Below are 21,052 nucleotides of genomic sequence, written 5' to 3' on the forward strand. Positions count from 1 at the left end.
GCCGCCTCCCGGCCCCTCGGAGGGAGCCAGCCCAGCCGCAGCCGCCGTCACCGCCGCCGCCGGGGCCGGGCCCCCTCGCCGCTGCCCCGGGAAGGAGGTAGGAGCACCCCGCGCTGGCGGCGCGGTGGGGGCCCGCGGGCCGGGGCGGGGGCTGCGCGCTGCGGCCGGGGCGGGGGAGGGGGCCGCTTCCTGCCCCCGCCCGAGCCTGACTCAGCCTTGGGCGGGGGGACCGGCCTGGCCCCTTGCCCTGCCCGCGCGGCCGTCCGGCCCTGGCCCCGGGTGAGGGGACAGAGAGTACCCCTCTCCCCCGCCCGCGCCCCCAAAGCGCGTGACCCCGTCTCCTCTGGCCCGGACACCCCTCCTTCCCCTTGACGCCACCACCACGTGCGAACCCTGAGCCCGAGCAGAGGAGGGGGTAAGCTGGTGGGATCCGGCCCCTTCCCTCGCCCTCCCTCCCTCCGTGGCCTAGGAACCGGCCCCCTCCCCCAGCCCCGGGCCTGGGAACCAGGCAGGGGCCTGAGCTGAGCGCTGGGGCCGGTGCACCCCCCTGGGCCCAGGCCTTTGCGGGTCCTGGGAGGCACTGTCCGCGCCGGCTGGCCGGTGGTGGGGGAGTCCAGTGGCCCGCAGCAAGAGACTGCTGTCCAACCAGGCCCGGGCACCCAGTGGGCGCCTGCTGAATGTTTGGAGAAGGTAGCCAGCACTTGGCGGGGTGGCAGGGGGAGGCAGGCAACTCTTCTCTTCCCCTAGCCAGGCGGCGGAAGTGAGAGAGGTGCTGGTGCCCCTCCACCGGGTGTGCCCACCTGGCTCACCCATGGGTGGCGGGCTTGGTTTGCACCGCCCCCCACCCGCCGCCTCCCAGAGCTGGGCCGGAGCAGGCCCGGCCGGAGAGGGCGTCCAGGATTCCGTGTCAGCCCCCCCCTCCTCCAGCAGGGCCAGGGCGTAACCCCGAGTGCGCCGCTCCCACACTGGGGGGGCCCTCCCCAGGGTCAGCGGATCACTTCCTACTGGGGAGTCCAGGCTGGGCTCTGCTGCTGCCCAGGCCTCCAAGGCTCCAGGCTGGGGGCATTCTCCCCCGTGGGCCACCCCCAGTGGGGCCCTTAGATCAGCCGGGCCTGGCACTTATCGGCTGGGCTCGGGGCTCTGTTTACCGCCAGCCATTGCTGTGGAGACGGGAGCCTGGGGGAGAGGGGGGGGAGCGGGAGCTGGTGGCTGGAAGAGCGAAGCCCTGGGATCCGCATGCCTAATGAAGGAAAGAGGAGCCATCGGGGACACTGAAATTTTAATTCGTGGGTCACTTTGGGGGGGTATTTATTATTCAGTCCTGATTGGCTGCATGGTGGCCAGTCAGCACCCTGGCCCCAGGCGGGGAGCCACACAGCCCTTGGCACAGGCCCTCAGCAAGGGGTGAGTGGCTGCAGGGAACCCCTGCACCCTTTTTTTTGTGTGGCAGACTGAGGCCTGGCCTTGCTCAAGCCTAATCCACTGGGGGCGAGTTCTACAGGCAAGAGCTAGTCCTTCTGTGGGCTTTTTTCCTTCCTTCCTTGGACTCTTATGACTGATCCAGAGTCTGTTGGACTGGAGGTGGTCCCTGATGCCATGTGAGGGAAACTGAGGCCAGGAAGGAAGGCCCAATACAAGCGTGGGGCCACAGGGCTTAGACAAGCCTCAGAAAGGTGCCGAATGGGGCAGGAGTGACTGAGGCCCAGGGGAAGCAGAGAGCAGGCCAAGGTCACCCAACCAGAGCTGGGTCTGACCCTTGTGGTCCTACTGCCCAGCTCCAGTGGTATCTAGAGTTCTCTTCATGTCACAGCCAAGGGGCACCTGCTCACCTGTCTTACAGAGGGCCTGGAGGTTGACAGTAGGCACCTGTCAGCCAAATGGAGCCTCTGCCCCAAGAGAACTGTGAGGCTCAGAGAGGGGAGGCAAGGTGTCCAAGGTCACACAGCAGGAGCCTCAGCGTCCCAGCATCCCAGGCCCTTCCCACCCCATCTGAGCTGCAGCCCCACCCCTTGGCACCTTGGTCCTTGGAGATTGTGCGTGTTTTACAACCCATTATTCCCAAGGAGACCCAGGTTGCCTCACAGAGCCAAGACTTGGGGCCAGGCCCTCTGAAGCAGAGCTGGCCTGAGAAGGGGGTCCACTGGGGTTTCAGATTCCAGCCCATTTGCTCTGTGACCTTGGGCAGGTCCCGTAGTCTCTCGGAGCCTGAACATCCTTCTCTCTGAAATGAGGTTACTGTGAATTCCCCCACGTACTGCCCGCAGGCCCACCTGTGTTCCCTTTCCTTCCCTCCCTCGTGGAGGAAGCACCTGGGTCAGCTTGGGGTACAGCAGGGATCCTGTTGAGGGGTATGTGTGACTATGACACCCCCCCCACCTGTCACCTTGTGCTCCAGGCACCTGATAGACCATAAACTGAGCTGCCACAGCCCTGGGCAGTGGAGACCAGAGGAACAGGCTTGGATGGGGGCCAGTGTGGTCCAGTCTCAGCCTGGCCCTCCCTCACCTCCATCTGAGGTCCACTTAGGAAGGTTGCCTCCCCTCTGCCAGCCTCAGTGTGGCCATCACTACAATGGGGAGATTACCTTTAGCCCCGAAGCGTTGTCCTGAGGATTTACTCTGTGATTCTCCAGGGATGTTTATCGAGTGACTGCTGGGTAGTGTCAGGGCCCAGGAGAGCCCTCCTGCATCTCTGTTCTGAAGCCCCCCCCGCCCCCCGAGTTCACAGGTGTCAGCTGGACTCCAGCCTGGCCCCAGGCTCCCTGCGTGACCTTAGGCAGACCTCTCCCTTTTTTTCCTGGGCTATCATAAGGCAATTCTGAGGGGGTGTGAGAATAAGCTGTCCTCAGCCTCCAAGGCCCCCAGGGTGGGGGGATTTAGTCCCCCCCTGGCACCTGGGGCAGTGTGTGTGGGGGCAGGTGGGTGGAGCCCTGGAAGGACTAGTTAGGCGAGATGGAGCCAGACAGACGACCTGTGTTCGAATCCTGCTCCACCATGCGACCCAGGCAGGTTGCCTCAGTGACCTGGCCCGTGAAGTGGGGTGGTGATCACAGGCCCCACTTTCCAGAGCTGGGAGGGTTGACACCGGGGCGACCGAGACCTGTTGGGGGACCAGCCCTGGCCTTGGGGGGCCTAAGGCCCAAGTTTCTGAAGCAACAGAGCGCGGAAGGCGCCCTCTGGAGAATCTGGCCACAGAAGCAGGCCCTCCATCTGTCCCCCAGCAGGCCGGGAACGGCCACGGGGTGGAAGCGTCCCCACCCACGCCTTTCTGGTTCGACTGGAAAACAGGGCCCTGTCCCACCTCCTGTCAGGATGTGTTTGGTAGCCGGGAAGGGCTGGATCTGTAAGCACAGGAGCCTGGGGGCCCCATGGGCCATGCGCCCCTCTGTCTGGCGTTTCCAGGCTGAGCCTTCCACCTGCTCAGGCTGCAGGTGGGGGCGGGGGTGGTGCCTCCAGGTGACAAGCTGGCCTCTGGGGAGGGCATGAGGGAGGGATCTGGATGAAGAGAGGGGCAAGGCTCCTAGAAGTCACCCAGGCCTCTCCTGGGCATCTTGGATAAGCACGTGCAATCTGAGCTAAGGGCAGGGTAGACACTGGTGGGCTTCCATGAAGCCCAGCTTTGGTTACCCCCAGTGACAGGAAGCTTACTCCTTCCACCTCCACTGAAAACAGATCTGTCTTCTCAGGGCTTCCTCTTGAAACCTGGGCTTGGTGTCAGGGCTGCACTTCCTGGCCCAATACGGCGCTCAGAGCGTGGGAACAGGGTGGGCCTTGGCCCCACCCATGAGCTGGGGGTCAGATAGGAGCCCCATGACCTCCTAATCCCCACCCACTCCGGTCTCCACACACACACTTCCCAGTGGGCCCACAGCCTTCCTGCCTCTGGCCCTTTAAGGCCCGGGCAGGAAGCCCCTCCCCATTTAGGGCAATAAATGGACACATAAAATGGCCGAGGGCCTGTTTGCTGGTGTCTGGCCCGGAGGGAGGCCTGCGAGGGCAGGCGGGCAGGGGGCCGGCCAACAGCTGGCAGCCACAGTCACCCTGAGCCATTGGTGCCCCCCACCCCCCGACCAGGACGCTGCATTCCTGTCCCATTAAACCCCAGGCCGGGGACCGGGCCAGGCAGGGATTGGCACCAGGTCAGGGCGGGGTAACCCGTCAGGACCAACCTTGCAACACAGGCTGCCAGGCTGGGAGGGGGTGGGGGCGGCCGGGCGCTAGCCTGGCAGCCGCACCTGGGTGCCAGACTTGCTGTGTGACCTTGGGCCTGCCGCCTACCCTCTCTGGGCCGGTTTTTTCCCCTCTAGAGGATGGCTCAGCTTCCTCCTGGGGCCTGCCTGGCACTTCCTTGGCACATAGTAGATGGAGAGGGAGATGGATTCCCTCTGGTATAATGTTCAGAAGTGAAGTTGAAAGCCCACCCCCATCCACAGGGCAGGGGGCGAACCACCTCATCAGGCCTTTGGGGACTGTCAGTGGCACATGGTAGGTCCTAGGCCAACGCTTGCTGAGTGGACTAGAGTGGAACCCTTTGCTACCGTCACAGCTCCCAAGGAAACAGGTGCTTTTCTTGGCCCAAGGTCACCCAGCTTGGAGGTGGACAGACCAGGATGTGCTCCTGGGCTGCCGTGGCACATAGTAGGTGTCAGAGGTCCCTGAAGGAGTTCCCTTTTGTTCTCTCCCTGGGTGGGTGTGGGAGCCTGTAACCCCATTAAGCTGCCCCCCTCCCTGGACTCTCCTCCAAAAAGGCATCAGCTGACGGTTACGTACCTACCTGCTGCTGGCCACCCCCTTCCTGGGGGGTGTGGGTAGGAGGGGGAGGCCCGGCCTCAGCTCTCACCTTGCACCTGACCTTGGGGACTCCTCAATCTCCTCCCCCTGACCCTCTCCCGGGGCGCCACCCTGGGCTTTGCCCCCTGATGTTCTGGGGACCAGGTTTGGACTCTCCCAGCCTCACCCTGCATCCCCAGTGGGTGAGTGTGGCAGCTCAGGTCAGAGTATTTGAGTCCCAGCCTGGCCACTGCTCTGCTGTGTGACCTTGCCCTGGTCTTAGCACCTCTCTGAGCTTCTCATCTCTACAGCCTAGGGTCCACTTAGGTCTTGAAAGTTAGGGCACCGAGGAGGGCCCAAAGCTGGCCTAGGTCCTAGCTGCCTGCTGCAGCAAGTGACCCTAGGTTAGATTGGAGGTGGGACTGGCACCGTCCCCTGGTACTGGGTGTGCCTGCTAGCCAGGTGGGCAGGGCTGGGCGTGGGCTCACTCCAGTGCATAGCTCTTTGGTCTTTGGTTCCTCCTGCTGTTTGCTGCACCCCTACTGTGTGCTTCCTAGGGGAGGGCCGGGTGTAGGGGCCTGGGAGCAGCCCAAGAGGGAGGAGGGTGCCCCACCTCCAGCCCAGGAGGAGCCTGCCGAGGCCTGCCCCTCGGCCGGCCGCCGAGTCAGCACCAAACGGCCCCGGAAATCCCATGGAGGCAAGTGTGGGGGTGGAGCTGTGATGAAAGACCGTGCCTTGGGTGGGTGTGGGCCTGAGCTCAGGGACCCTGGCCGTTGAGGGTGTGGACACGGCCAGCGTGGGGGGTGGGGCTTCCTGGAGGAGAGAGGTTTCGTTGGCTCATCATTACCGAGGAAACCGCCAGTGCGGGAGCACCTACTAGGTGTCAGGTGCCGCCAGCAGGGCCTCTTAGAGCAAGGAAGAGCTCTCCCGGTGAGACCCTGCCATGGCGCACAGTGGGTGCTTAGTCATCAGTACTTTCTGCCACCAGGACCCCACCTGACCTCCGTCTCCCATCTCACAGGGACTTCCTCCCCTTTCTTAGAGGGAGGGCCCCAAGAGGCCCCTGTGGGGACAGCGGCCTGGGGCGTGGCAGGCAGGTGGCATGAGTTCTTGGAGAGAGGGTTAAGCCAGGTGGCCAGTTTAGTTTCCAGGCCGAGAAAAGAGGCTGCAGCTTGCTGGGAAGTGTGTAGGGGAGGGTTGGGGGACCACCAGCCTCTCGTCTCTGTGGGCTCCTGGGTCAACCTCCCTGGGTGCTCTTGGCCTGGCTTCTCGCTGTCTCTGGGCCTCAGTGTTCTCATCTGTGAATGGGGCTCATGCTGCTTTCTTGGGCGCTTCCCTTGGCCTGCATCACCCCAGGCCTTGCCCTTGAGAGGAGAGTCTCACGTGATTTGTTGTTGTTCAGTTGCCAAGTCATGTCTGACTCTTTGCGACCCCAGAGACTGCAGCACACCAGGCTCCTCTGTCCTCCACTGTTTCCCAGAGTTTGCCCAAATTCATATCAGATGATTAGCTGGGGAAATAAGAGGCCCCAGCTGGGGAAGGTCAGGGACTCGAACCCCCAGACCCAGCCCAGACCCAAGGACTGCCCCACACAGCAGGCTGTGTGTGCTTGGTCCAGCTCTTCCAGCTGGTGGAGACCCAGGCCCAGGGCTTGAACCATCGCCCCAGGATGGGTTCAAGGACAGAGCCCACTCCTTCCCAACTGGCTGACTTCACACTTGAAGTAGGTCTGCACCGGTGCCTGGCCTGGTGGGGAGGCGGGGGTGGAGTGGCCATGGCAGGGGTGAGTCACCTGGACCAATTCAGGTCCCGACCTAGAGGCCCCAGGAGGCACCTGAAGGGACACTGGCAGGCAGGGCAAGGGTGGCCATCTTGGCGTGTTGGTGGCCCGGATCAGAGGAGGGGCCGAGGCCGGTCTGATCCGGAGGCCCATCTGCCCACTCGCTCCCAGGGGCCCGGGGCCAGACGGCAGATGGTGGCAGGGGGTGGGAGCCGCCACAGGGGGCTCTGCCGAGGCCTCCTGTGGCCGAGCCTTGGATGGGGTCGCGCCCCCTCCCCCCCCATCCTCCTGCTCCCAACAGCCACATCTGAGCCTCCCCCCGCACCCACCGCGGACTGGCGGAACAGAGGGGGGAGCTGAGCAGCTGGTGCGGTCGGCGGGAAAGAGGGCGGGCCGTGGAGAGAGGCGTCCCGGGAAGTGTACTGGCTGCCTGCGCATCACACAAAGGCCTCTGTGTCGGCCCCAAGGCCTGGACCCCGCTCCCAGGGCGGCCCTGGGTCCTTGGGACTGGTTGGGCCAGCTGCCTGCATCCCGCGAGAGGCCTACCTAGCAGGAGGGATCGGGTTAGACCTGAGCTGGGTGACTCAGCTGGGGGTCCCAGGGAGGCTGAGGAAGGCTGGATTCAGGCCCTCTCCCCAGGGACAAGCAGGGGCTCCGTCCTGAAAGCAGGCCAGCTGGGCCCAAGGAATGTGGGTTTTGTTGGGTGGCTCTGGGCAGCCAGGGGTTCCCCGGAGAGGGTGGAGGGTGGGGACAGGAGCCAGGGGGTTGCACAAGCGCCCGAGTGGGTGGATGAGTCACAGCCCAGGGGAAGGCGGAAAAAAGGAGGGGGGGAGAGGGGCGAGACTGAGTCCCCCTCTGGCCCTGCTCTGCCAAAGGCTTCTGCCCATTTGACAGATGGGGAGACTGAGGCACCAAGAGTGGCAGAGTCTTGTCCTAGGCTGAACAGTGCAGACACGGTGGCCTAAAGGAGAGGAACTGGCCAGGCAGGAAGTAGACAGGAGGCCCCTGGCCCCCCCATTACTCCTCGACAGGGTCAGCTCAAGTGGGCAGGGAGGAGCATCTGACAGTGGCCTGGTTCCCCCCAGTTATTCACTGCAGGGGCTGAGCTATGTCCTGGGGGCTCCACATGGCAGGAAGGGGTTCTTCCTGAAGAGTCATGGCCCCACCCCACCAGGGCACACCCACAGCCCCCATGGTTCTGGCCAGGTCCCCGGGTCTTGGCCTCACCCCTTCCTGCTGAGTCAGAGCCCCCCAAGAGAACCGGGTCTGACCAAGCAGCGGAGGGAAGGTTAGGGAGGCTGAGGGGCCAGGCAGGCTGGACAGCCACACTGTTTGGGCAGTGGCTCTTGGTCAGGCACCCTGGGTTTGAACTGAGGGGCAGCCACGGGGTCCTGGGACTCCCTGAGCCTCACCTCCTCACCTCTGCAGTGGAGACCACGTTGCCTATGGCACTGCAGGGTGCTCAGCCAGGACGGCGCACAGTGGGTGCCTTATGTCACCACCCCGGCCTCCTAGAGAGGGGATGGACAGAAGCCTGTGCTCACATTCACTAGGATGCAACTCATGCTGGGCATTTATTGAGCACCTTCTGTGTGCTCCCATGCCACTTCAAACCGCCCCTCAGCCGGGCTCTCCCGTCCATTAAAGAGGGGAGGGGGCGGGTGTTCATCCCTGAGGCACCAACTGGGTTTCGCCAGTGTCATCCCACAGTGATGACCACAGACCACAGACCATCCTAATGCAGAGCCAAGGAAACTGAGGCTGGGGTGGGGGGACTACTCTCCGAGGGTCCTGCTGCCCAGCTGGCCACTCTCCAGCCCCGACCCTCACGACTGCCCCTTCCTCCCTGGTGCTGCAGGTCTCGGCGCGGAAGATGGCCGGCGGCGTGGACGGCCCCATCGGGATCCCGTTCCCCGACCACAGCAGTGACATCCTGAGCGGACTCAACGAGCAGCGGACGCAGGGCCTGCTGTGTGACGTGGTGATCCTGGTAGAGGGCCGTGAGTTCCCCACGCACCGCTCGGTGCTAGCCGCCTGCAGCCAGTACTTCAAGAAGTTGTTCACATCAGGCGCCGTGGTGGACCAGCAGAACGTGTACGAGATCGACTTCGTCAGCGCTGAGGCACTCACGGCCCTCATGGACTTCGCCTACACGGCCACACTCACTGTCAGCACGGCCAACGTGGGCGACATCCTCAGCGCCGCCCGCCTGCTTGAGATCCCCGCTGTGAGCCACGTGTGCGCCGACCTCCTCGACCGGCAGATCCTGGCAGCCGACGCAGGCGCCGATGCCGGGCAGCTGGACCTCATAGATCAACTTGATCAGCGAAACCTCCTTCGCGCCAAGGAGTACCTCGAGTTCTTCCAGACCAATCCCATGAACAGCCTGCCCGCCACTGCGGCCGCCTCCTTCCCATGGTCTACCTTTGGCGCATCCGATGATGACCTGGATGCCACCAAGGAGGCCGTGGCCGCCGCCGTGGCCGCCGTGGCTGCTGGCGACTGCAATGGCTTGGATTTCTACGGGCCCGGCCCCCCGGCTGAGCGGCCCCCAGCCGGGGATGGGGATGAGGGCGACAGCAACCCAGGTCTGTGGCCAGAGCGGGATGAGGACGCCCCAGCAGGGGGCCTCTTCCCAACCCCTGTGGTCCCACCATCCACCGCCACGCAGAACGGCCATTACGGCCGGGGCGGGGAGGAGGAGGCGGCCTCACTGTCGGAAGCAGCCCCGGAGCCAGGCGACTCTCCGGGCTTCCTGTCAGGCGCGGCTGAGGGCGAGGATGCGGACGGGGCTGATGCGGACGGGCTGGCGGCCAGCACGCTGCTGCAGCAGATGATGTCGTCGGTGGGCCGGGCGGGGGCGGCCACGGCGGGGGACAGCGACGAGGAGTCACGGGCGGACGACAAGGGCGTTGTGGACTACTACCTGAAGTACTTCAGCGGCGCCCATGACGGGGACGTCTACCCGGCCTGGTCACCCAAGGTGGAGAAGAAGATCCGGGCCAAGGCCTTCCAGAAGTGCCCCATCTGTGAGAAGGTCATCCAGGGTGCCGGCAAGCTGCCGCGCCACATCCGGACCCACACAGGCGAGAAGCCCTACGAGTGTAACATCTGCAAGGTCCGATTCACCAGGTGAGTTGGCGCCTCCGCGGTGGGGAGTTGGGGTGCTTCCTGGGGGCCCCTGGTCCAGTGGCTGCACATGGACCCCCTATGCCATCATGTGTGCACACACGTTCACATCCTGCCTCTGTGTGCAAAAACACCCTACAAGGGTGCCTTCTCCATTGGTGCACCCCCCACCCGCGTGTGCCTGTCAAGAAAGCCTATGACGGGAATGGGCACACAGCGCCTAAACAGGCTGACCACTTGAACCTAAAGTGTGCCAGGCGGTGCCAAAATGTGTGAGGCTGGAAGGAAGAGCCCAAGGGGCAGCTCTTCTTTCTTTTCTAAGATATTTTTATTTATTTATTGCATCGGGTGTTAATTGCATCATTCAAATCTTTCCTTTCGGCGCACGGATTCTCTATCTGGGTGCTCATGTCCTCAGGAGCTCCGAGGCATGTGGGATCCTAGTTCCCTGACCAGGGACCAAACCCACGTCCTGGGCATTGCAAGGCAGATTCTTAACCACTGGACCACCAGGGACGTCCCTGGCATAGCTCTTCTTCTTTTTCCCTGTGGTGGTTCTTCTCCAGCCTGGAGAATCTGGGCCTTGGGAGAACACCACAGCCCCGCTGGGAGCGGAGTGCTCTGGTTATTGTGTTTAACTTACAAGCCTTCCATGAGCCCAGGGAACCTGCTTCATTCAGCCAACATGTACAAGTGCCTACTGGGTGCCAGGCCCTGTTCTCAAAGTAGAGAAACACCAAAATCCCCATGGGGGCGATGGGCATATGCAGGATACGACCACAGAATTGATAACATCAGTTGGTGGAAAGTGCTAGGGAGGAAAAGAGCAGAGAACCAGGCAAGAGGGCAGCTGTGGGTGCTGCCCACCACAGGGAGGCTTCCCCGAGGACGGAGACCCAAAGAAGGAGAGGGCAAGGGAAAGGCAGAGAGGGAAGCACCAGTGCAAAGGCCCTGGGGCTGGTTCAGCTTACAGGATGGGCCACAGCCAGTGGAGGAGGAAGGGCACGGGGTCGCTGGGCTTGGGCCCTGGAGAGGAGATGTCTGAGGCCAGGTCTTAGGAGTCCAGAGGTGGCAGGCTGGGATTTGTGGGCCAGCCCAGTGGGGGCGGGGGGCTGGCTGGTGTGCAGGGGCCTTACCAGGCTGGGTGACTCAGCATCACCCCCTACCCTCATCCGCCCTGGGGTTCCCCCAGCCACGCCCACCCAGGCTGAAGAAAGAGGCTATTGTCCCAGCTTCCCAGCCCCACCCCATGGGGATAGAATCTGGGGGCTGACCCCCAGCCCAGTACCCGGGCCCCCTTCCCAGCAGGCCAGGAGAGGAGGGTGTGGCTGGGACTCCAGGACTCTGGAGTGCCAGGCAGGGGCAAAGGGCACTGGCTGGGAGGCAAGCCACCTGGATTGTGGCTTGGCTTCCCCTTTTGGTGAGATTGGGGTGCTGGTGGTCTTGGGGTCCTTCCTCTCCCTCCAGAAATGGGGAGGGTGGACTGGGATAGCTGGGGTCCTGCCCTCAGGATCTCTGAGCCTGGGAGGAGCAGCTTGGAGGAGACCTAGCAAGCCCAGGTCTGGAGAGGTAATGTCCCTACTCCACCACCCATCCCATCCCGCCAAGGCTTCGTTTCATCTAATCTGGAGTTCTCCTGGCTGCCCCACATTCAGCTCGGGGCTGATTCCTTTGACTGTTTACTGATTCCCTCAGTCAGGGAAACTGAGGCACGGAACATCTTCCTCCCATATGCCCACCTGGCTCCTCTCTGCCCACCCCCACCCAGGGCCCCAGCTCCCACCCCTCCCTCCAGACCGGGGAGCCTAGGGGCCCCTCTGAGTCACACTAGAGAGTTGAGTAAGCGGGGCCTGTGGCGGCCGGGGCTATAATTACCCGGGCCGGGGCTTGAAGTGATGAAACCCAGGCTGCCTCCACCACCCACCGCACCTTGGCGCAGCCCCCAACCCTCTGTGCAACTCAGGGCAAGTCACTTCCCCTCTCTGAGCTTCTAAGCCTCAGCTGGGGAAATCTCCATGTAGTGCTAGAATAGTCTGAGTCCCTCCTGTTCCCTCTGTGACAAGGCCCCAGGATGTGAGCAGGGCACCTGAGCAGGTAGAAGAGGGAGCGCCTGGCAATTGTCATCGTCTTCCTAGTGACAGCCCCAGTTAATCTAGGGAACAGTGAGTTCATTGTGGCCCAAATTCTGTTGGCTCATGTGAGGGTAACAAGCCAGAGAGTAGTCAAGGGTCTGGTTGCATTGGGCCAGGATTTGATCCTCAGGACAGCAAGGAGCCTAGAAGAGTTAGAACAAGCAGGGACATCAGCTCTGTGAGTGGTGCCAGAGGAAGAGACTTAGGACTGAAAGAGGCTGGGTGGCGGCAGGGGATGGGTGCAGGCCTTTGTGTTGGGGTTAGGAAAGACTTCCTGGAGGCAAAGGGGCATTTCATGTGGGGTTTTGAAGGATGAGTAGGAGTCTGTTAGTCTTGGCACTGAAGAAGTTCTCAGTCTGGTGGACATCAGAAGGGAGAGACCCAGAGGGACTCAGTAGAGTGCAAGAGTCTGCAGCAAAGAGCAGGTCAGATGCTTGCCGGAGCTCTGGAGATCCGGGTCCCTGCCCCTGCCTTGTGGATTCCAGGAAGGAATCCATCCCCATCAGTATGAACCAGCGTAGTGCAACAGAAACACCATGTGAGCCACCTCCGTTACTTTACATTCTCTGGCAGCCACATTTTCAAAAAGTAAAAGGAATAGGTGAAAGTAATCTTAAACATATTTTGCATAATCTGTTAGTTCCATTTCAACATGTGATTAATAAGCAAAATTATAAATGAGATATTTCACATCACTTTGAGTAAAGGAAGTCTTCAGAATCTGGGGTGTCTTTTGCACTTCTTGCACACCTTACTTTGGACCAGTTACATTTCAAGAGCTCAGCAGGACAGAGCAACACTTGCACCATGGTAACCCCAGAACTGATGAGATGATCGGTTTTGTAGGCCAGAGGTCCTAGGCTGAGCCTGGTCCACACTGCTGTTTGTGGGGTGAGAGGGGGCAGAGAGGGACCCTGGAATCATACCCTTCTCTCATGGCTCACAGTTCAGACAGGGAGACAGATGAGAAACAAGGCAGTAGCACAAGGGACCAAGAGTGAAGGAGTAGCTGGTTGGGCCTCTCTGAGAAGCTCACATTTGGGCCAAAATTCAGTTGTGAAGATCTGAGAGGAAAAACAGTGCTCTGGTCGTGGGAGCAGCATGTGTGAAGGCCCTGATGTAGGCCCGTGGTTCTTGGTGTGCTGGACTCATAGCCAGGAAGCCAGCATGGCCAGAGCGGAGTGAGGCAGGGGAGGGGGGATTTGGCAGGAACTAGGGGGTGGGGGGACTTGGTTACTGCTATGACCAACTGCCCTGGATTTACAGTGACCCAGGGGTTTCCCAGGACAGAGATCTTTCAGAGCTAAAACCAGGACTATTTAATTCTCTCAGTCACCAATTCCTCCAGGACCCACGGCATTCCGCCTTGTTCTCTGGAGCATTTTCAGCACCTGGAACAGGGTTTCCCTGGTGGCTCAGATGGTAAAGAATATACCTGCAATGCAGGATACCCTGGTTTGATCCCTGGGTGGGGAAGATCCCCTGGAGGAGAGCATGGCAACCCACCCCAGTATTCTTGCCTGGAGAGTCCCATGGGCAGAGGAGCCTGGCGGGCTACAGTCTATAGGATCGCGAAGAGTCACACATGACTGAGCGACTAAGCATGCACATACTCAGCAGGGATAAATACCTGTAGTGTTAAGCTATGCATCTGCCACTGGGCAGAACCCCAGGCAGGAGAGAGGCGTCTTCCCTTCCTCTTTCTATGGATAAGAAAGGGGTTTCAGTGGGACTTCCCTGGTGATCTAATGGTTAAGACTCCAAGCTTCCACTGCAGAGGGGCACAGGTTTGATTCCTGGTCGAGTAGCTAAGATCTTGCAGCGCAGCCAAAAACAAAAGGTGAGGGCTTTCAGTGGGACTTTCCTGGTGGTCCAGTGGTTAAGAATGCCCTTGCCATCTTGCCATCTCTGGTGAGTGAGTTGATCTAGCACTGTTGACAAAAAAAGAAAGAGGGTTTTAGGTTCAGCTGTTGTTCTGGGGCCACACAGCCAGCAGGGTCTGAGGCCCTTTTTAGACCTTTGTGGGTTCCTCAGTGCTGTTCTCAGAATGGGGACCTAAACCCGCTCACCGTGTTCCGCTGGGGTGCCCTCCCTGCCCCCCCAACCCAGGGTGCAGCCCATCTTCCCATGAAGGTCCCAGTTTCCCGCTCCAAGGCCAGTGGGGCGGGCTGGGCAGGGCTGCCACCCCGGGAGGGGGGCTGCCCGCTGGCGTGCCCGCTGACCCTCGGCCCGTCCACAGGCAGGACAAGCTCAAGGTGCACATGAGGAAGCACACGGGCGAGAAGCCCTACCTGTGCCAGCAGTGCGGGGCGGCCTTCGCGCACAACTACGACCTGAAGAACCACATGCGCGTGCACACCGGCCTGCGGCCTTACCAGTGCGACAGCTGCTGCAAAACCTTCGTGCGCTCCGACCACCTGCACAGACACCTCAAGAAGGACGGCTGCAACGGCGTGCCCTCGCGCCGTGGCCGCAAGCCCCGTGTGCGGGGCGGGGCGCTTGGGGGGCCCGACCCCGCTCCAGCCCCGGGGGCCCCCGCGCCCCCACCGCCTGGCGCCCCCGCCCCGCCCGGCTCGCCCGAAGATGACACCGCTGCTGCCGCGCGGCGCAATGGCCAGGAGAAGCACTTTAAGGACGAGGACGAGGAGGAGGACGAGGCCAGCCCCGATGGCCTGGGCAGGTTGAATGTAGCGAGCGCCGCAGGGGGAGGCGACGGGGGCTCCGGGGCCACCACCGCCGACGGCAGCTTTGCGGCCGGACTCGCTTGAAAAACCAAAAAAAAAAAAAAAAAAAGCAAAACAGAAACCCGAGAAAGTGAGAGAGAGAGAGAGCAAATCACCCACCACCCCCCAAAAACACAAAAAAAGAAAATCTCTATATACAGATATCTATATCTATATATATATATATATATATACAGATATATATATATGAAGCGTCACAGAATCTAGGGTAGTGCTTTTCTCCAATTTTTCTCCTTCATGACCGTTCTCCCCCTCCACGGGGACCCTTGCCCCACCCGCACCCCACCCCTAGCCCCCAGCCCCGCTTCTCCCCCACCCCATCGATGGCTTTCGGGGCTTGGTTTGGGGTTTTTGTGGGACACAAGGATTCTGAACTCCCTGGGTGACCCACCCCCCCACCACTGCCACTGGGTTTGGGTCTGGGGTCCCATCTGAGGCCTGATCAGGATCCCAGGTCCCGGCAGGGGTGAGGGTGGTCTCGGGGGAAGCCGGGGACCCAGGTGGTCTTTTCTTTTCCTTCCCTCACTGGTTTCTAGAGTCTTCGAGACAAGACCTTAAAAAATGATTTCTGTCCGCTGTGAGTGGACGTTAAAATGGCCCCACCCTCACCCCCACCCTCCTTCCTCAGGGCACTTCCTAAGTGGGGGTCTCCCCCTCCATCTCTCCCACTGCCTCCCTGCCTCCCATTCCTGCCTGTGGGCCCCCATTATCTCCTGGCCACTGCAACACAAATCTATTTTATTTCCAGGCTTGGAGAAAGGGAAGAAGATGGGGAATGGGGGGATGCCAGGGTGACTCCCCAAGGGCCCCTGCCGCCTTTCTTCACGGCACTTACAACCTGGCGGGACCCAATGGGCCACCGCTCAGGGCGTCCCTGCCACCCCCTGTCTTCATCCCCTGACCCTGTGAGACGCTTGGAGATTGGAAATTATTTGTCCTCACCCACTCCCCTCCCCAGCCCTCTCCCAGTTTTTAAAAGCACTTTTTATTAGATTTTTTTCCCCTCTTTTCCTCCTTAAAGACAAAATTTATATATAGATATATATATATATATAAAATATACTTTTCCTCAGAGGAGCGGACGATAGTGAGGGGGTGAAGGAGCCAAGAGCAGGAACCCAGGGTCTCACAGTGTCAGGGATGGGGGAGCTAGAGTGTCCAGAAGTTCCAGTGTCACAAAAAGCAATAAAAACAAGATTTTACAAAAATGAAAGAAAAAAAAAACACAACAACAAGACAACCAACCACAAATAGGAGTCTTGGCACTTTGTAACAGAACGGGTACTACACTTTATCTTAATTTAAAAAAAAATGTTTACAAGTTGCAACCAACTTCTATGAAAAGTCAAAAAGACAAAAAAAATAAAGAGAGCGAGCGAGCGAGAGAGAGAGCGAGCGAGAGAGAGAGCAAACAAATTCCTAAAAGTCGATTTATTTTTGTACAAAATAATAAAAAGACAAACCCACCACAGACGTAGAATCCACTTCTGTTCCCCGAGGTGAGCAAAGGGGGTCAGGAAGTCATGGGCGAGCGAGGGCAAAGCCTTCTAAGGCATTTGTGCTTTACCACAGGGGCTTGCCTTCAGGCAGGACTGTGGGGTTTTTGTGTTTCTGCCGTGTCCCCCCACCCCCACCCCACCGAACCCACCCCCTCCCCCTTCTGTCCCTTTTTTGGGTTCTGATTTTGAGATGTCTCATCAACTGCTAGCCATACAGTGGCCACCATTGTCCGCGGGGACCCTCCTTACCGACTCCCCAGCTCAGGGATGGGCCCAAGAGAGGGCTGGCCTTCCAACCAGCCAGAGCATTCCTGTCTCCCTGCCCTTGTCCCCCCCCACCCCGACACACCCCCCACCCTTGCTGTCCCCCAACCTCCAACATGGCCGCCCTTCCTGTGGCCACCGGGGAGCTGCCATCTTGGATCCACAATCCCCGTCGAGGTGGGCAGCAGGGGGCCCCACCTCCAGGGCCTTAGATTCCCCCTGCACCCCTCTTTTTACTCAAAGGCACTGACTGTAATTGGGGGCTGGCACCTGCCTCCCCCCAGCCTCTGGCCCCCACCCCCCCCCCAAAGGCCCGGTGTTGACCGAGCCACAGGCCACGGACTGGGGCCAGGGCTGGGGAGACCATGTTGCCAGAGGCCAGGGCACCCTTCCCCCAACCCCTAACCCCCTGTCGCATATGCAACCCTAGCGTGGGACCCTGTAAATAGACACTCTGCTGAGCTGAGACCCTTCCTAGTCAAAGCCCGAGGTGCAGGGGCATCCCTGCCCCCCCACTTCCAGCCACTGGCCCGTCACCCCGCACCCCTCTGTTCTGTGACAAACCCCATCTTGTTCTTGTTTTTAAAGGGAAGCTTTTAAAGAAGGCAACTTTCATCATTGTTTCTACAGGATAGTTTTTGTTTCCTCCTGCTCCCCCTACCCCCCCGAGCCCATCAGCCCCCCAAATGTCTCAGGACACCCCCTCCTGAGGGGGGTGGCAGGGGAGCCCAGGGCCGGGTGGCCCCGTCCACACCCCAGTGTCCTGAGGCGAGCTCGAGTGCCCAGGCCAGGGACCCCCAACCCACCCACCCCAGCTCCCAGAGAGGTTCCCTGAGGGGCTCAGCCCTCTCCCAAACACCCCCTCGCAATAAAGCCAACTGAAAAATCACAGCTGTCGTCCTGGCCAGGGGGGCGACCGGACTTAGGGGAATCCAGGCCTCTAGGACTACAGGGTGGGGAGGGGGGCCAAGGGCTGAACCCTCCCCCCGCCGAGCACACTTTAACACAAACCTCCTCGGGAATTGCACTAAATCCTTGCCCCTAGCTCTGCGCTCAGCTTCCGCCAGCCCTGCCCACCCACTCCGCCTTAACCCTCCTCTTGCCGCCCGCCCGCTAGCCTGTCTCGGGGGGCCATAGCATCTGCATGGGCCCAAAGCCGGGACCCCCTCACCCTCCCAGCCCAGCCCCCCACCCCAACTCCACGCAATCACATACTGTATATAGACGTGGATCAATTTTATTTTTATTCTTTAAATTAAGGTCGTGATAAAGTGTTGCCAAAGATAACTGCTGAATTCTCGCGTTTCAGGAAACAAACAAACAAAAAACTATTTGAGGGGGAACGTGCTGACTGTTCAGAAAGGACACAGCAAAAAGTTTTTTTGTTTGGTTGTTTTTTTTTTTTTTTTGTGGTTTCTTTTTTTGGGGTGTTTTTTTTTTTTTTTAACTGCCTGGTACAAAAAAAAAAAAAAAAGAAAAAAAGAAAAACAGCGAAATTGTTATTTCCATCATCTTGGTGAAGCTGAGTGGATGTGTGTGTGTGCGTGTGTGTGTGAGAGTGAGGTCCGGGCACAGGGGGAGCTCCAGGCGGGGGCTCTGGGGGCACCCCGGGGTTGGGGGCAGCGGTGGGCCTGGCAGGATGGTGGGGGCCGGAACCCTCACCTGGAGCGGTCTCCAGCCTGCAGGACCAGAGAGAGAGAGAGAAAGAATTAGCATACTTGCTGCTGCCCCCTGGCTAGCCCCCCACCTTGATCCCCACCCCGCCTTTTGAGATTAAGAGAAAAAAATAAAAAAGGAAAAAAAAAAAAAAACTTAAAAACCAGTGAATGTAAAGTGCCGGACCAGGCCCAGCCTGGCAAGGGTGTGGGTCTGGGCCTGTACCCAGGCAGGCTCCCCCGGGGCCATACCAAAGTCTGCCCCCCCACCATGGCCGGCTCACCCAGGAGACCCCTCATGGCCCTCCTGTCTTGTCACCCTGTTTGTACCTGGCTGTCCCTTTCCTTTCTTCTAAGGGAGCAGGGTCTTGGGTGGGGGGAGGAGCTCCCAGCCCCTTAGAGGGTCTTCTGGAAGAGTCTTTGCACTACTGAGACCCATCTCATCCCATGTGGTGGGACAGAGGCAGGGGCCCCTCCAGGACCAAGGCAGTTCAGGAAGCCAGGATTGTAGGAGGTGAGAAACGGAGAGACTGAAAGGAAGAGCAGGAGAAAAAAATAAAAATCCACACAAAAAAAGCAAAAATCCTATTTTTTGAGAAAGAAAGATATTTATATTTGCAGTTTTATTTTAAAAAGTTATTTAAGCTGAGGAAGCAGCCTTCCTGGAGCGGGAGTAGGGGGATGTTGGCTGGTGCAGGACGGGTCAGGGCCTGGGGCACCCCAGGAGTGATAACCTCAGAGTAAGACTAGCTCGCACTAAATATATAGATTTACAGGGGGGTGGGGGGCAGGGCTGGAGAGGGAGGGGCTTGGGGAGACCCCCATCCTGCAGCTAGAGCTGCCTGAAGGCTGCGGCCACGGGTCCCCCCTGCCCCACCTGGGCCCACAGACATGAGGTGCCTTGGACTTTGGGGGGCCAGGCCTGGTGGAGCAGGGCGGGGTGGCGCCCATGGGGGGCACAGAGCACAGAGCAGACATTCCAGAGACTGTATTTGAGAGTCTTTATAAAGTGTGGGAGATTTAAAAAAAAAATCAATTGATAAAAATGCACTTTTTGGGGGTGGGGAGGGAGAAGCTTTAAAAGTAATAATAATAAAAAAACAAAAAGACAAAAGATAATGAAAAACTAGACAAAAAAATCATTTTTCTTGTACATAAAAAAAAACCACTAAACGCAGCCTGTTATGACCGCTGCTGTCTCAGTTGCCTGATTTTGATGTTCTTTGTGTTTTGTTGTGGGCCGGGGAGGAGGGAGGGAGACAGGGGAGTGGGGATGGGGGTTTGGGGGGCCCCTTCCCTAGGGGCTGGGCCCCTTGTCCACACTCCTTGGGGGCTCCACCTATTCGAGTTCCTTAAGCTCAACCTGACCCTTTCTGCCAGGCCTGGATGCAGTGACCTGGATGCAGTGACCCCGCCTCTGGGCTCCTAGGGAGGGGTAGATGTCACCAGCAGTGCCAGACCCGGGGGCCCCTACAGAGGAGGTGACCTGTACCCCCCAGGCACGGGTGGGTGGCACCAGGAAGGGATCTGAGGGATGGTGAGAGCAGGGGTGGGCAGGGAGAACTGGCCGGGCAGGCTCCTTGGTCACCTGCAGGGTTTCTGGAGGCCCTGGGTGGGGTGGCCTTGGCCGGGGAACCCCAAGTCTGCCAGAGGGCCCTGCTGACATGCTCCAAGATCTGAGCTGACTGATCCCCCTACATTTCATGGTGGGGGAGTCAGGCCAGGGCCCACTCAGTGGGGAGAGGGCCGTCAAGAGGCTGCAGCCCCCTCCTCTGGTTCGGGGCCCTGGGAGGGTCCTTCCCACTTCTGTCTCCTGGACTCAACTGGGCCCAGCAGGGCTGGGGTGGGGGTGGGGTGATGGAGGGGCCACCATGACCTGGGAGGCCCTGGCTGGGAGGTTGCAGAGTGCCGACTCCAGGGGTCCTCCATCAGTGGTGAGGTCACTTACTTATCTGTGCTCATGTGGACCCAGGCCTCCAACTCGGGCTGGGTGGGGTAGGGGGTTAGGGGTTCCATGGCCAGATCCCAAAGGGACCTGAGCCAGCCATGAGGGAGACTGGAGGCCTCTGATGAGGACAGTAAAGGACGATGGTTCTGCAGCTCCTCCACCCAGGAGGGCATCTTCACTCAGGCTCCCCTGCCTCCCATGCTGCGAGAAGTCTTGTCATGTTCAGAGAACTGTGCAACTGTCCCCTCCATCTAGTTTCAGGACATTCTCACCACCCCATCAAGACCACCCCTCCCCGCTTGAGCACTCACTCCATATGCCCCTCTCCCATCCCGGGTACCCACCCTTGTCTCTGTGGATCTGCCTGTTCTGGACGTTTCATGTAAATGGAATCACATACTATGTGGTCTTGTGTGTCTGGCTTCTCTCACTATCACGTCCTCAAGGTTCATCCTCGTTGTGGTGAGTATCAGTGCTTCACTCCTTTTTAAGGTCAGATCATTTTCCACTGGGCTTCCCTGCTGTCTCAATGGTAAAGAATCTGCCTGTAGCATAGGAGACTCAGATGTGGGTTTTGATTCTTGGGTCTGGAGGATTCCCTGGAGACTGTGGCAACCCACTCCAGTATTCTTGCCTGGAGAGTCCCTTGACAGAGGAGCCTGGCGGGCTACCGTCCATGGGGTCACAGAGTCAGACACGACTGAAGTGACTTAGCACATAATCCACTGTGGATGGAGTGTGTGGTGTGTCTGTCCATCTGTTGACCGACACCTGGGTTGTTTCCCAACCACCTTTTGGCTGTTGTGAATCATGCTGCTGTGACCACGTGAACACTTATGTACCAGTGTTTATGTCAACCTGTTTTCATTTACCTTGTGGGAAGACACCTGAGCAGAGCCACTGGGCCAGATGGCAACCCTGGCCAGGACTCTCCCACTGCGGCTGCTCCAGGGCCTCACTTCTCCCCAGTCCTCGCTGACTAGCCGTCCTAGTGGGGATGAGGGGCACATATTCCCGTTGACTGGTGATGGTATCTTTCTATGAGCTTATCAGCCATGTATCTTCTTGGCCCCTCAGAGCGAGCAGGGACCCTCCTTGCATTTTGGTGGCTCTGTCTGAACTGGCCCGGCCC

The 21,052-nt window shown here is 59.7% G+C and overlaps 1 protein-coding gene across 3 annotated transcripts; it reads left to right on the forward strand.

Moving 5' to 3' along the window:
* ZBTB7A (zinc finger and BTB domain containing 7A) lies at positions 1–19,160 on the forward strand. 3 transcript variants are annotated; one of them, XM_061150669.1, is made up of 3 exons: positions 1–97; positions 8,408–9,681; positions 14,050–19,160. In XM_061150669.1, the coding sequence occupies exons 2-3, from the start codon at positions 8,423–8,425 to the stop codon at positions 14,576–14,578; spliced, it is 1,788 nt and encodes a 595-aa protein (XP_061006652.1). In that variant the 5' UTR covers positions 1–97; positions 8,408–8,422; the 3' UTR covers positions 14,579–19,160. The 3 variants fall into 3 exon arrangements, with proteins under 3 accessions (XP_061006652.1, XP_061006653.1, XP_061006651.1); XM_061150670.1 differs by lacking the exon at positions 1–97 and adding an exon at positions 212–415; XM_061150668.1 differs by lacking the exon at positions 1–97 and adding an exon at positions 5,998–6,492.
* Positions 19,161–21,052: the final 1,892 nt, after the last annotated feature.

Source organism: Dama dama, chromosome 9 (assembly GCF_033118175.1).
Source record: "Dama dama isolate Ldn47 chromosome 9, ASM3311817v1, whole genome shotgun sequence".
Lineage (NCBI taxonomy): Eukaryota > Metazoa > Chordata > Mammalia > Artiodactyla > Cervidae > Dama > Dama dama.